This window comes from Columba livia, chromosome 20 (assembly GCF_036013475.1).
Source record: "Columba livia isolate bColLiv1 breed racing homer chromosome 20, bColLiv1.pat.W.v2, whole genome shotgun sequence".
Classification (NCBI taxonomy): Eukaryota; Metazoa; Chordata; class Aves; order Columbiformes; family Columbidae; genus Columba; species Columba livia.
The window spans coordinates 7610569-7626622 of record NC_088621.1 but is presented as its reverse complement, the minus strand read 5'-3'; the positions used below and the strand labels follow the sequence as shown (position 1 = coordinate 7626622).

General features: G+C 44.9%; 1 protein-coding gene across 3 annotated transcripts in view; it reads right to left on the bottom strand.

Moving 5' to 3' along the window:
* LOC102091424 (sphingosine-1-phosphate transporter SPNS2) overlaps positions 1 to 16054 on the bottom strand; it is a 122870-nt gene that overhangs the window by 9105 nt on the left and 97711 nt on the right. For 2 of the 3 annotated variants that reach the window (XR_010467277.1, XR_010467276.1), the window contains 2 exons: positions 8871 to 9034; positions 8221 to 8303 (listed from right to left, as the gene is read on the bottom strand). Coding sequence is in view for 1 of the 3 variants with exons in the window: in XM_065036503.1 (XP_064892575.1) it covers positions 8871 to 9034 (164 nt within the window). In the remaining 2 variants the exon portion in view is untranslated. The remainder of the gene's footprint in view (positions 1 to 8220; positions 8304 to 8870; positions 9035 to 16054) is intronic. The other variant, XM_065036503.1, reaches the window with a different exon arrangement.

The window sequence follows — 16054 nt, the reverse complement described above, 5'->3', positions numbered from 1 at the left end:
AGGATGAGGAAACACCTTAAAACCACAACCAACCACATTATCACAGCTCAGTCTTACCCTGCACACACCTACTGCTTTGTCTCACTGGTATTTCACCAGAGAGCATGTTCCGTGTTAACAGAACTCAAGCTATTTTGATAGTTAAGTCAGTAACTTTGGGACAAAACACACAAGATTAACAACACGCATCACTGCAGAAACTCGGTGCTTTGATTTAAAATCTTGCAGCTGAAAACAATGACTGAAAGTGAAGATGCATGAAAGGGGAGCAATAATCATACATCAGCCCAGAAAGATCCCGGTGAGTGGTACAGGGACAGGACTGGCACAGCTAAAAATAAATCTACACACTGAGCTTTCTGATGCATCATGACAGGTTCATCCAGCCTCCCAGGACTGTTTGACGAAGCCGAGGTCACTTTGCTAAAGGAAAAGGACACCAAGCAGATCACTACCAAAAATTAACGGAGAATCAGCCATTGGAGTAGGAAACCATTATTTAATTTAGCTCTGCCAGCTGCTTACGCTCACTCATTTCTACCCAGAGAGGAAGCCTGGGGGGTGTAAATCCAAAGGACTCCAAAGCAGGGCTCAGACAGGACCTGGTTGTGCGCAGCCTTTGGCTCGAGCTGCCCTTCCCTCTGCGGAGAGCAGCGCTGGGTCGGTCTGCAGCTCTTCATGGACACAGCCCGGCGGGAGCTTCGTGCGGCTGGAGGCAGGTGCTCCGCCAGCTGCACCACATAAACTAATTGGCTTAAATCCCCTTTTCTTCCTGCACATCAGTGGGTTTAGCAAACAGAATATGATAGTTGTGTACAGCAAATATTTTTTTTCCTCTCTGTTCGATGCAGTCCTTTAAACCTGCACAGACTCCGTTACTATTTTCCATTTCTCCATTTAATCTAGATGCTGAGGGTATTTGCCTCCAGAGGAAGAAACATAGGTCAGCTTCTGCTTTTCCTCTTTCGTAGATATTGATAGAGGAGGAGAGTAGCATAAAGAAAAAAAAAAAATCAATAACCTTTCCTTCTGTTTTTCCAGGCAGCTGCAACAGAACAGATGTGAAGACGAGCGGTTAACAGCACTCATCAGGGTACCAAGGACTTGGATGGAAATGAGCTCCAGAGACAAGTCTGCCTCCCTGCTTTGCCGTGGTACACTGATGTGGGCACCTGGAGTTAGTGAAGATGTGGGTCTTTGAAGCCCTCAAAATGTTGTGCCCCAGTCTGTTCCCGTATGTATAATTCTGCCAGGTATTGATGGGCTCAGATTTTCGGTGAGATTTTTAGTGCCATGGAAGATGTGAGTAACAACATACTCATGTCTACTGAAATAATGGAAGAGAGAGGCAGTGGAATGTCTTTTTCTTGGCATGACTGAGCGGGAAAGGGGATGAAACATGACATAAAAAGCAGGTATCATCTGATTAGATCTTTGAACAGAAAATGCTGTAGAACTTCTTGACGCCACTTGATTAGAAACATGCTTCTTACCCTCCAAGATACAGCTCTTCCCACCAACCTCTCAGCTACCCGGTTTGGGGAACCGTCCCGTTTTGCTCCGCTGTAGCAGTCTGGGCAGCCCTGCCTGGCGTGTGGCCGGGGTCTGGCAGCAGCTTCAGGAATGACCAAGCCACAACACTTAAGACACTCCTTACTGAAGCACTGGAACTAATACTGCAGCAGTTTTGTCCCAGTTTCACTTAAAAGACGCCATTCAGGCCAAGGACCCAACCACAAGTAAATTACTCTAACACAGTCAGAGCTTACTGAAAATCTGCCTGGCAGATTTCTCCACATGAAGAGGTCGTCTGCTGTTGAGAAAAGTCAATACCTTCATAATAGGCTCTGTGACCACGACAGGCTTCAGGAAACAAACTATCAGGGCCAAATTTTTCATGATTTGTCCTATTTCCTTGTGTCAGGAAGAGTTTCTGGCTGGGAAGGCTGCTCAGCTCTCCCATCACCTGCACGGGATCTATCAGATTTCATTTCTGTGCCAGGGCAGCCTGGGCAAAGAAAGTGCCTTAGCGTGAATTTAAAACATCCTCCTGCGTGATAAAGTCCCTGCATGCCAAGAACTGTCCTTTGCAATGACAATGCAAATCGACATCTTGAATTCATTGTAAGCATATGGTTTAAGTGCCCCTTGTACTGTGCTTTTAATCCTGTTTTACAGCTGATGAGCATTTTAGGGACAGCATCTGACTTTGTCAAGGTTGCAGCAGAGAGTCAGTAGCCAAGATAGCAGGAGGACTCCAAGTAGTTCTTGATCTGGAGTTCTTGGACAAGTAAGCTTGGCCTTCCTATAACTTCAGGCACATGGAGAAATTCCATTCTTGCTGTAGAACAGCACTCAAGTAGCTCAGAATCATCTAGGAATAGTGTTTTCTGTTCCCTGTGGCACAGGAGTTTACCCTCCAATATACGTGGGACACTGATGGGCCTGGAGAACCATGAAGTTCTGCCTGTTCACAGCCTGCAGTTCACAAGAGCTGCGCCAACACCAGCTGGCTCGGTCCTTCTGCTGGACTTACGCAAAGCTCCTGCTGCCAACAGTTAACTCGAACAGCATATTTCAAATGCCATGAGCATTTTGTGTGAGGACCACAACTGAGCTCAAAATGTCTGGGAACAACCAAACTGACCTTTGACATCCTCCTACCTCACCGGCAGGAAATCCACAGGTTGACTAAAGCAGCAGAACAAATCAGTATTTTTTCTATATGAGACCATATTTTCCATCTGCATGAAATCAGCAGCTCCCAACTGAAGAAGCAAATCAGCATTTAAAATTCAGCCAGTCCCAAACCGTTACATTCTTATATTTTCTAGCTCCGTAAACGGGAGAAAAAATCAGCTCTACAAGCAGGCTTTACCACCAGTAATAAACCTACTTACATTTTCACCACCCTTCGTATTCCCAACCATTTGATACCATATAAACCATCTACTGGTCTAATCTTAGCCCATCTGCAGCCTGTGCATCTTTATCAGGCCACTCTGGGATACCCAGAACACTCTCCTTGCCTCTCCTTCCATTGTCACAGATCCCTGTATCCTAATCTGGGCTTTGTACTGTAAATTCACAGGCCTTCAAGGGCCAAGGACATCTTATCTGGGCAAAAAAAGCATTGTGAGCTTCTATCACTGTAGGAAATGTTTAATTATTCTTCTTAAGTACAAAATAAACAAAGCAATCATATTATTCCCCCTAAACAGCTGAATATGAGCAGTGAGTGAACTGTTCCTCAAACAGCTCTTTATGGGAGTTGTTTGATTAAATCCACTTGCTGGCCCTGAGATCCCCAAATTCAAACTCCGCTTCAATGCAGCGCTGAGATTCTTTCTACAGTTACGTGTCTGGCCTCTTTAAGAAAAACCCTCGCAATACATCTTAAAGTATTTCATAGAATAAATAGGTTTTTAGTAAAGCAAACTATCAGAATGGAACATGCTGTGTGTCAGTCCAGCACACCAGTTTAACACCTGTGACACTACTAATAGAGGGGACTTGATCCTTTGCTGGCGACAACATGAGGGATTCGATGGGTCCTTTCTGTCTGTAACTAAAAAGAGGGTTGACAACTCTGCAAGTCCTTCCCCTGCCCCACATAATAGAATCTGTAAAGCAAAAATAAGGTCAGACACTTTCAAATTGCTGCAATAGGAGAACTGGGTGATCATTTTATATCTAGTTCTAGAAAAAGCTAAAAATAAACCTAATGTGAGGCAGAAGACAGAGGCTGAAAATGGATTATTCTCATTTTTCCTGTAATGTAATTTGCAGATATGCCATGTTTAAGATAGTAGAGAAAGTGTACGGACTTGGGATTGCTCTTTCTGTGGCTCATATTATCTAGTCTGCAGCAAGTATTTTCTTTCTAGTGTTTATACCCACCACTTTTAAAATAAAATCTTAATCTGCACTGCTATTTTGCAAGAGTTCCTGCACCTGAGCAAAGGTGTTAAAAGTATTTTTTTTTTTCCTTATTAAATGTTTAGTTTTTATTTTAGAAGAGAAAAAAACCTAGCAGAGCTGTTTAAATAACCTGGTTCTTGTCATGTAAGCAAATGGGTGAACCATTTATGGTTGCAGGTCTCTGAAGGGCTGAGCAGTTTAAATACTTAAAAATCTCAGCGCAGCTCTTTACTGGGGTTGGAGCCTGCACCAGGGATACACGCTGCAGCTGATCCTGCTGCCTGATCTGCATTGCTGTGTCTGTGGTGAAAGTACCCAGCAAATATCGTGCGGGATGCAGAGGGGGACCGAACAGTTACACAATTTGGAGACCCATACAGAGCATCTTTCTGTACTTTTGAGAGGATATGGGGAAAAAAAACCAGAAATCCTCACGCTTCAAGGTGTAAAGTGAGGGATAAAAAAAAAATATATTAAAAAAATATGTTTTGAAGGGTAGAGTATCCTACATGAGGGGTCCTGCAGGTCTGTGCCCTCCAGACGCTCCACACTCCCACTGACTGCCCGGAGAAGAGTCACGTCACACGCCAATTACATTACACTGATTTATATGCCCCAGCACCCAAAAGTTGTCACAGCTTGGGGAAAGGATTTATTTTTTTCTCCTTTTCATAATAAAACCTTCTAATAAGTACCAATGCAGGCTTTTCTTCTGCAGCTCCCTAGGGTTGAAGCTTTGGGGTTTTTTTCAGGTTATCTGCATTATGAGTGAGTTAGAGGACACAGACCGACCACAGATGCAATTCCCAGCAGTGCTGAGTTTTTACTTCCAAGGAGTGAAACACCTGATGTACTCCTGACCTCTGAGAGCTGGTACCTGATATTTGGGCTGGTATCCGCCCAGGCTGCGCAGGTATCCTGATGGAATAACAGCAAAGTCACCGGGTTTCTGCTCCATTTCTGTGGGGCTTTGCCATGGCAAGATACCGTATCTGTATGTGTCGTCTTCCACAGTGTGTCAATGTATAGCCCGGCTCTCAGCAATTTTCATCAAGCAGGTAGGAGAAATACAATACAGAATGCAGTCGTGTTTGGAAATAGCATACGACTGGTTTAACCCTCCACTGCAGTACTACAGAACAGGAAAGTAACAAGACAGTCAAGCCAAAGCACAGTAGGAATCTGTCAAGGTTTAAGGCAAGGCGGCAATAAACCAGGACAGAATTGTAGCTGAGTGGTTTAAAAAAGAACTGAATAGTTATTATGACTAGCGCATAAGAGCTCTTACAGAAGCCATTCTTAACCATTTTCTCTCTCTTATCACTTTGGAAGGGTGGGATTAAATTTGTGTTAGACAAATTGCACCAAAAATGATTGGATTATATTACAGTGATGTACTGTACTGTGTTCTCTGCCAGTCCTAAATTTACTAAAAGCCTCTTTAAGCTGTCAGGCTTCTGAAGCTGTATGAAAAAATTTATGAAAGAATTGTGATTTTTTAAATAAAGAATTGCTGTATAAAGAGAAGCAGCCTTATTGACTGGAATTCCTGGGCTAAAATGTAATCTACAAAATATGCCAGGAATTGTGGCGATGATAAAAGTAGTGTAAAAAAAGTCACGAGGCACTGAAAGGCTGGAAATTCTGTTTTTGAAAGGAAGTGTGGTGGAAACTGGAGGAAGCTTTACAGGAAAGAGAGGTCGCTGTCCTGCTGCTCTGTCCTGCCTGGAAGAAGAAATTATCTCTAAGCAAATGCCCAGAGACCAGTACACAAAGGAACAAACAAACGAAAAAATCCCAGCAATAAAACCCTGAACTTCTTTTCACAGAGCATGGAATTTAAAGTGGGGAAAGCCTAATTTCCACAGGCAGAGCTGCAGAGAGCGGCGTTACAGTTCTTTGCTTCCACATTAGTTCATTCGGGAGGTCTGTGGGATCTGCCCTGCGAGCCCTGACCTTACTGGTGATGAATGGGTTTAATCTCTGCTGTGTGACACCCGCGTTTGTGATTCCCGCAGGTTAATTGATTTCTTTTGGCAAAGCGCACTTCCAAGTCCTGTTGTCTGAGCAGCGTGACTGACTGCAGAGGAAAACCAGGCATCTCGAAGAAGAAATTCAAGCAATAGGTAGGAGAGGACGGCAGGCTGGCCCGGCAAACGGTGCGCGATGCCAAGCGCAGATGGACTGGCGGGTAGGTGGGAGCTGGATGTCGGATTTGGAGTCCAGCGTGGAGTCTGAAGCTGCTAATAGCGAAATACTCTGTTGTCTTTTTACTCACAGGCACGTGTGCGGCTAACAACAAATAAATCCTGCCCATAAATTACCCTGAGGAGACCAGTGAACCTGTCGGCCCTGGCAGACGGGACCCAGGTGACACAGGGCAGGAGAGGAGCCTTACCCCACAGTTGCCAACCTTATTGAAGATCTTTTTCAACATGTCAAAGCTGAATCAAGCTGCACTCTCCAGGAATCTGACTGTAGGATGTATTTTTAAGATGGGAGTGGGCATATCCCAGAAACAGTGCAGTAGGAGTCACTTGAAATTATTTTGTTAACCATTATTTATGACAACTGTTCTCCGTGTGTGTCTGAGGCGGTTCGCAACACGAAAGATCCGTGGCTGGATAATATAAAATTCATAAACAAATGTGAATCAGGCAGACCAGGAAAGGAAAGGATGCTGAAAGAGAGAGAGCAACAAAACCAGGTCTGATACCTGACTATGCTTCTTCAAAAAGTAAACTAGTGACTGGTTGAGAGCTGGTCTGCTTTGGACGTGAACAGAATACAACCAAATCTGCTCAGGCTGGACAGCCACAGAGAGAAAGAAACGCTTGTAGGCAGGAGGAAGCAGAGCTGTGGATGTAATCTCCCTCCCACTGTAACGCTGCTGCAAAGCTGGTGTTTTGGGGCACTGGAGAACACTCCTGTCAAGCCCCGCAGTGCTGGCAGCCAAGCAGAACCTGCAGGGAGCGCCCAGCCTGGCCCTGCTGTGCCTCCTCACAAAGCCTCTGCCTTCCGAACGGCCCTGGGGCTGCGGGACCGGCTGGGATCCACAGGGCATTGCCCAGCGGGAAGGTCTGGGTGGGGTTAGAAATGCTGATGAAGATGAGAGTGACCCAGAATTCATCAGTACCCCAACACTGAAATGCTTCTTCCCCACCGGAGACGCTGCCATGCCAGGCTGGCAACACATGTGGTGCAAAGGGATGCATCCCCACCGTCATTATAAGTGGAACGAGCCCTCTCCCCTCCGAATACAATGAAGACAAATGCAGTGTAGTTCTCCTAGAAACGCCCCTGAGTGAAGCCTCTTGCTTTGTCTACACGGGGGATTTAATCTGCTGCACTGTATCACTACCCTAGCACTACAAAGAACTTCTGGCTCCTTGCAGCAAAAAAGCCACCCTGAGCACCCAGAAACTTCTGGTCATCTTGCCATGTCCCCAGGTGATCACAACTTGGATTTGCATGTACAGTTTATGCACACGATTACAGAAACAGGGCTGGGAGGCAGCAGGAGAGCAGTTCCCATCTTCCTGCCCCAATGCTGAGCCAGGATGGCCTTCAGAAACACAGGACAGATTTCATACCATCTCCAAATAATCTGCTGTAGTATTTACCTCTTTTTTCTCTTAGGAAGTTCTTGCTAACATCCAATCTCCAATTCCACTTATTGTACTGTCGAGCCCTTATATGCAGATAACAAACCAGGCACACATCAGTCATGTCACATCTCCAAAGTTCAACTGTACAGGAATTAACCTCCCTTATGAGATCCATGAGTTTTTTCCACCACGTTTAAACATCTCATTACAGGGGCAATGTATACATTTAAAGGCACCAGGAGGCAGAAAACCTTTCCTTTCTCTGTTATTTATGTGTGTTAGTAAAAGGAAGGTGGAACTGCTCTTACGGGGTCACAGCACCGTCTGTGACACAGCTTCCAAATCTCTTGTATCCATCTGATACAACAGTGTGAGCCAGAAAGTATCATCCAAACTGTTCCCACACTTAAGTCAACCACCAAACACCTTATTTTCCTTCTAGCTGTACCATGCCTAGCGACAGGGACATGCCAGGGCTCTTCTCGAGGTTCAGCAAGGTAAACTCCGCTCGCTTTCCCTGCAGAACTACGCCAGGCTGTTAACATCTGCACCGTGTCTGCGTGTCTCCTCCCAGTGGGGGCAAGGCAAAGGCAACTTATAGTCGGCACCAGACTAGTCACCTACCCACATATTCAGCATGACATTATACACAGTACTCTTATTTTTTGACAATTATGAAAAAGAGACTAACCCCAGAAGTTTGTATGTCATGTGGAAGCGTCTTCTGAATTACTGTAGTTGCCAACCGTGAGGTGGTCCGAATCGGTTTCATTACTGAAAAACAGTAGCTTTTTTTTTACAAGCTGCAGTAAGGGACTGAGAAAGACTATCTTCAACACGGTGACCCTTGAGCGCGATGTCCCCACGTACTCAGCTTGCTTCCTTCTTGTTCCTGTGTATTGGAGGTAGCGAGCGGGGCACGGGGGCCTGAGATGGGACTGTGGGCTCAAAGTTGAACCACCAAGCTCCATAAAGTACCTCTCGCTCTCCACCTAGCAGTCCACGCTCCAGCACACAGCAACCCCTCACCACGATGGCCTGGGCCGTGACATGCTCACGCAAGGGTAAGAGGGGCCTGTGATCTCAACTACTGTGCTCCCCTGCGGGTCGTACGGCCAACACCTGAGATCCACCAGAGCAGAAGCGTGTAAAGGATGCCCAGCCAGCATGACCCAAGCCCCTGTGCTTCGTGCAGCCTCATGCACTCTGCTGAGCTGAGGTTCTTAACAACGCGACATCCTTTACCTGAAGGACCAAGGCCAGGGAAAGAGTACAAGCATAACGTTTGAGAGAGAAAACAGGCTCCAGTACCTCCCCATTTGCAATTGCCAGGTTACTCACTGTTGTTCAGCTTTGGCTCGGTCACTTAGGAAGAAGAGGGCTGTGGCCAGGAAAAACATCCCTCCTAGGACAACGACAAACGGGCAGAGCATGAGTGCATACCCCAAGCTGAGGAACTCCCAGACTGGGGACTCCTTTGTGCTTTGTCGTATCAGGTCTGAGATCTAGGAGAGAAGAGCAAAAAAATTAATCAATTAGATGAAAAAGAGACATGACAACGGTGAGGGAACAAGACATTCTAAACAACCACCCACTGAACATGTGCATGAGGTTTAAAATGGAACAGTGTGTTCGGGAAAGGTTGAATGTCCCCTCCACACTTCAGCATTCCACATTCTCCCCACAGCCGCTCCAACGTGTCCCCGGCTGCTTCAGCGACTGAATCCGTGGGTGCTCAACCTGGCTGCACCAACCAAGGCTCCCGGTGTGCTGACAGGGCCACCCCGGCACTGCTTGATGGGTGAGGGAGCAATCAATCTCCTGCAATTTCTATCAAGTCCTGTTTGCTCCTACACCTTACCAGCCTTGCAGCAAAAGGAAGCACTCAGTTCCATTTCTGTGTATTGAGTGGGAAGGGGGAAATGTCTTTCAAACCACAACAAAACAGAGATCTCATCTGATTTTCAGAAACAGGACTTCAATGTGGGTTTTTTATCATCGTATCTGGGGCACAAACCTCATTCCCTCCTCTAAGCTCCTAAACTTGTTGCACTTTGCAGGGTAATTGTGTGCAAGTCGTGACTCACACCGAAGAACCACACACCGCTGAGTTTATGGGCTAAGACAGCCCGCGTCTTCCATCAGCCAAAAAGTGTAATTATATGAAAGGGAACACTAGTTTGTGTTTACAGGAAGGAGCAGTGACATGCAATGGCAGGATTTAGTTCATTATGAAAAGCTTTTGCTCAACCTCAGTAATATTTAACGACTGTCTGTAGCTAAAACAATCACACTGTAATATTTACTGTCCAGCAAACAACTTTACACTCCATAAATCCAACAGAGCGGTATGGGTGAGTCTCAAGGCACTGGGTATTTAAATGTCCAGCTCTGTTTTTAATCTGTGACCTTTTGTTGAGGCAGAAATGCTAGTTTATACCAAAAGACTGCAGAGAATTTGCAGCATGAAGTCCTACTGCTGTGCACACACGCAAATCGGTTCCAGAAATAGGCAAAGCTTGTGCAGCAACTTCTGAACTGCTACATTACATCTAACGAAAAAGGTGCTGTCAGACACAAGTTACAGGCAAAATCCAACATGCAAGGCTAAGAACATTTGAAAATCAAGTGAGGACATGTCACAACAGGAGAGATCACCAGTTCACAGCCATGCAAGCAACCAGGGCGCACTGGAAGGTGAAGGTGTGTGAAGGGATGTCGCAGCAGAGGCCAAGCACAACAGATGGGCACACAAGGTGACACTCGTGGGGACTCAAATGAACAAGTCTCAGAGTGTGCAGAGGGAGACACGGGAGCTTTGGTGGCACCGGTACTTTAATGTCCTCCTGACAGCTCAGGCTGGCTCCTGCCACAGCGAGGAAAGGAGAAGCAACCATCCTGATGCTGGAGATAAACCATTCTGCACACCATGGAGCAGAGGACTGGTTCTCAGGATGGAACATTCTCAAATAGAGAGAAATCAGTTAACACTGAAAGAGCATTATCTACAGAAAGAATTGAAGGTTTTTAGACTTCTTTGTTTCATACCCTGCTCTAGAAAGGAGGAGGAGGGGAAAATGTCAGTGCTTGGGATGGAGCTTAGGAAGTGTTCCTGTTCTCTCAAAAAGAACTTAATTCACAGTGTACAACACACACTTGAGCGTTATGAACAAGTCTCGTGTGAGGACTGATGGTTAAAAAATTTTTTAGACTGAAAGGCAAATAACAGTGGCTATTAGTCTGAAAGACTAACTAACAAAATAGCAACAAGACTTGAATGTGAAGAGAATGCACCCGCAGGAAATCTAACAGAACATGCACTGCACCCAGAAGACAGCGGCATGGGCTGGTAGTTTATTCCCTCTTGTATCCAGACACCTTAAGTCCCAATATTTCCCTTGCTCTTCATTATAAACCAAAACTTGGCATTGAATCAGCCCCTCTGTGCGCAACAGCCAGAATTGAGGCTATTCTAAACTAGAAAGTCAGAAATTCTAAACCACTTTTCATTTTGGGAATGGATACAATTATCCTCCAAAAGGACCAGACAATAAATCACTCGGCAAATTGACATGATAAATCAGCAGCAGAGGATTAAAAGTCAGGCATACGCTCCCCATTGCTCTGTCTTATGCATGACACGACATTCTAAGCTAAAACCTGCTTTGAAAACGTAAAGTCTCCAACAAATGAAACTCCCAGTGCAGTTTGCCCACACCTTCCCTTCTAAGGCATGGTGTTGACCTTTTATACCAACGAGTCATGTTAATATTGAATATGCTATCCATCTTCCTCCTTTTTAACCCAATGTATTCTGTAAGTGCACATTAGAAAAAACACTGTGTCCTCCCATCCATGGTATAACTCTTCCCACCAAGCCAGTGGGCTTTATCTAGGTTTCCTACAAGCTCTTCACCCATGCCTGCATCTCTTAACTCCAGAACTTTATCAGAGCCCACATATGTTTTTGCTGTTAACAGTCGCTATTCCCTGTTGTTTTGTTCCACTCAGTTACAAGCCACCTGCTAAGACTGGAACTTTGGCATCTCCTCTGGAGGACACAGGACATAATTACAAGCTGGTGCTCCAAGAACAACATGCTGTTTGCCAAACGGTCTGCTCTGTATTGCCAATTTTTGGCTTTCCAGACTCCTTGCAATGATAGCAATCCAACTTGTCTAACTGTGATTTGGCAAGACCGAATCTCACATCGTATTTGATGTCTTCTCCCTATCATGAGTAACAAAAAGCAGGGGTTGTGTGCAGAGTCAGAGCCAGTTCTGTGGGATTCCATTCTTTGTTCTGCCCGTTGGTAGGTGGCAAAAAGCTTCAAAACCTTTACCCAAAACTCGGGTGGAAAATCAATAAGGACATGTTTCTGCTGCTTTGCAGTCTATTCAAAAGTCTTTGGCAACACCCCATGAAAGTTCACATCTTCTCTTCCCTCGCTGTGTGACACAGACCTCAGACCAAGAGGAATGACTCTGCTAAACAAACTGCAGCTCGTGGCATTTTCCCAACAGAACACAAATGGTGTGTGTTCAGCGGGTGACAGCCAGCGGGACGGAGTCCAGTGGCACAAAACCCCCACTTGCTGGGGAAAAAACAGCAGAGCTGCCGTGGGCATGATCCCAACGCCCCCATCGGTGAGTGCGTCTCAATCAATGAAGGAAGAAACGGAAACTTCTTTACCTTTCTTGGGAAGCAAGTGCTGTGATTTATGAACACTTGACAGGCTATTGATGCAATTAAAGTTCTAGGGCTGAAGCCCTAGAAAGACGGCTTGCTTCCGTGCTCCCGTTCCTCCTGAACAGCGTGAGCGGTTAAATTAAACTGTTTTACTAATTAGACAACGTAATGGTAACAACATCTTTGAAACCATCATTTCATCTACCTTGTCTCATTGCTGAGTCTGTACATCTCAATTCCTCCGCAATAGCTTGATTCTTCTAACTTTCTGATGTTGCCTCTTGGGCACAAATCTTGCTACATAAAAGGATATTTCCACTGCAGTATCTGGCACAAATACCTAATTTTCATTATTACCGATGTGATACGAGGCTCTCCCTGGCTCCCCTCTTCAGTACAGGTCCCTGACACAGCACCCCCTGTAGCCCCACAGTGGTTTGGGTTCACCCACTTGGAATTCAGAGATGCTCGTGAAAGATTCCTTCAAGTTTTTATTTTCTAAATCTAATATCCATGCAAATGAAGACTAGAAACCAAAAAGAAGAGCTTCTATAAAGCAAAAGTAAACAATTTGCTGGACCTGTGGGGGAGCACAAACATTTATACTGTGCTAAATGGCATGAGAAACACATTATAAAACAAGGAAGTAAAGCCAGCTAATTTATTATATTCATTCTGAAAGCCACAGAAAGGTAAATCAATTATATTCTAAAAGTTATTTCAATTTTATCGTTGGCATGTTTGGATGTTGGAGGTGAAAAACGTGCCAAACAGCTATTTATTTAATGAGATTTTTAGTGCACAGAAGGAGTGACACAGCAGATGGGATGGAGCTTGAAATACCTGAGTGAAACAACAATCAGCTCTGGATTTCTGGGCTTTCTTTGACGAGATACTTTTACATACTTTTAATGTCCATTTATCAAAACCACTGAGAACCTGCACTTCTAACCAAAGCCGTTGGAAATGACAGGTGCACAAACCAGAAAAGGCTGTGAACCTTTGGCAAAGAGCATTTTATAGATGGGAAGTCATCAAGATTTAAATCTTGACTGTTGCTGAGTCATCAGGAGTGAGAAGCTTGTTAGCTCATTGCAATGATGAGATAAATCCCATGTGTTTGGTCTGCAGGTGCTTAATTCTCCCCTTTCTTTTTGCAGCTGACAGCCATGTCAAAGACTTGGCCCTTCCATGCACTATGAAAAAGGCTTTTAATTACTGAGCTCAGCCAGGACCAGAGAAATCCTCAAAGTCACTGCTTGAAGATACAGATAATAAGGATGAGGGGCTGGGGGTCCCTTCCTCACCGTATTTCCCTGACGCACGTACATGAGATGTTGGACTCCCATGTTACCCACCACAACCTGGGCCACCTGCAAGCACGGACGTGGGGAAGATCTCAACAGGAGCAGCGATTCCTTTAGGGCTACAGAACCAGCAGCTGGCACTTGGTAAAGAAAGAACAAGAAAAAGCAGAACTGTGTATTGCATTTCATCTGCCTCCATCAGGTGATGGAAGATGCTGCCTGTACACACTCATAGATACTATAAATGTTAGAATACGTAACATGCTGCAAAGGCCTCATGCACTCTGTGTTACTCCAGAGTAAGCATGTCCAAAGATCTGAAGTAGTCATATCATTTAAAACCATAAAATACGAATTTTAAACCATAATGCATGAATTCTGCTTTCTCGGGCAGGCATGTCTTTACATATAAAACTACTTTCTACATCTCTGAAACTAAATCAACAACAAGGCTGTCTCAAAATTGGACAAGAAGGTTGTGGAATCTACACCTCCAATTGTAACTTTCATTTTTAAAGTATCTTAATTGCTGTATTTACTACAATTTTCCTTGAGTTGCCCCTAATCAAATGCTGATCTGCCTTCCCTGATACTCTGCACCAGTGGTAATTAACACTGTTCTGCTAAATACTTGCTAAAGGAAGGTCATTAGCATTCTTGCTATTTAAGTAGCTCATTAGATCTAGTTTATCAACCTACTTACATAAGAAAGTTGGGGAAGGGGGAAAAGTGAAGGGCGACTGGCTTATTAATAAAATTTTTCTAGGTAAGATTAGGAATTGCACAAACCTCATTCAAAACAGAGCAGCTGAGGTGTGCTTGCAGTTAATTACAAGGTCACTCATGCTCAGAGCTCTTTTTTGAAAGGAGATGGTTTGAAAGGAAAATCCCTGTTCAGACACTTGTGGTCGCTGCTGCCAGGAGAAGGAGCACACCTGGGCACTGCAAACCCACACGGTTTTGGGTCGTGGGGTCTGCCAAGAGGAGCCTGTTAGAGACCCAGCAATTTGGGTAATGCTGGATGTTGTGTCCCTCAGGTGCAGCAGCCAAGGAGGTCAGGACAGGTGGGTACCAGCACCAGCGGAGCACAGGGAGCAGCTTTTAGCCCATCCAAAGGTGCTGGTGAAGCAGAGCTCATCTCTGGCACTTCACACCATCCTCACACATTGATGTTGCCAGGTGACAGGCTGACACAGACAGGTTTCAATCTCTAGACCTGATGGATGGTTGCACAGGGAAGATAAGAATTTAATAAAGCAGGAGGGTAAGAGGAGAGCCCACAGCAGTGAGGACAGTGTGTGCCCACGACGGAGATTTCCCCAGCACGTGTAGAGCGAGCAAACCTGCCGTAGGTGCATGTTTCTCATCACAGGCAGGGCTGGAAGCAAGGCAAGGGTGGAAGAGGAAAGCGTGGCTGTGCTCAGGTGGGGAGCAAATGACAGACTTGGAGGAAGGAAAGAAGTACAGAGGCACAGCCTCAGAACAATGAAAAACCGCCTGCCTGAATCAAAAGCTTACTTCAGCAAGTGGAGGAAGACCGCTGTTTGTGCGAAGAAATAAAGTGAACCCCGAGTAGGGAAGACAGGCTCATGCACGCATGTGCGCAGATGAACGTGTAAGGGCGGGGTCATGGGCACATCTTACAACTATTTAATTTTAAAGGGCAACAAAGATTTAACCAGAATGAATAATAAAAAGAGCTGGAGCTATGATGCAGCCTGAACAGGATGAACTGTATTTCACATTCTGCTGCTGGCTGCCTCCACCCAGCTCTCCTGAGCTTGAAATCCTGTCCAGATATGAGGCATGGGAAGAGCAGTTAGAAAACCTTTATCTGATCATCAACAAGAGTGGTGGGATTTGGGGTATTTCTGTATAGTCAGACCTTTCAAAGATGGAAAAGGACTAGAGAATTTTGGGTGTAATGCACTGAACAGGTGAGATTTCTCACTGACTACCTCAAGAATAAAGCATGGAGTTCTACACCAACAGAAATTATATAAACTCTGCAGGTTATCACAAAGGTTCTGAAAAAGTTACAGTTATCTAGGAATAAAAACTGTCTCATCTAATGAAATACTGCAGCAATGCCTGCTCTAATTTGTGAATGAATAGGCAGCAGTGATTTACAGTAATTGATCTCAGTGCTTGGCAGGTAGTAAAACCTTACTCAAATTACAGCCGCCACCCTAAAACCACATTTGCATAACTTCTTTGTAAGACAATCTTAAGCCTTTTAACCATAATAAAAGTTATTGATATTTAAAGAGACGTGAAAAATAACCACTTAGCTTTTAAACACTAACATGTTTGGTGCTTTGGGTGATTTTAAAGAACTGCATTGCAAGATTTGGAACTGGAGGACATCACAGAAAAATCTGAGTGTGACCTTCAACTCTTACGGCTCTGACAGAGCGAGGGAGCGACCGTACGCAAGGCTGCAGCTGTTGAGTACCTTCTATGTTCCACATGAGGATTATAAGATCAATACAACATTTATTGGTAGCCAGCGAACAGAGACAACTGCCT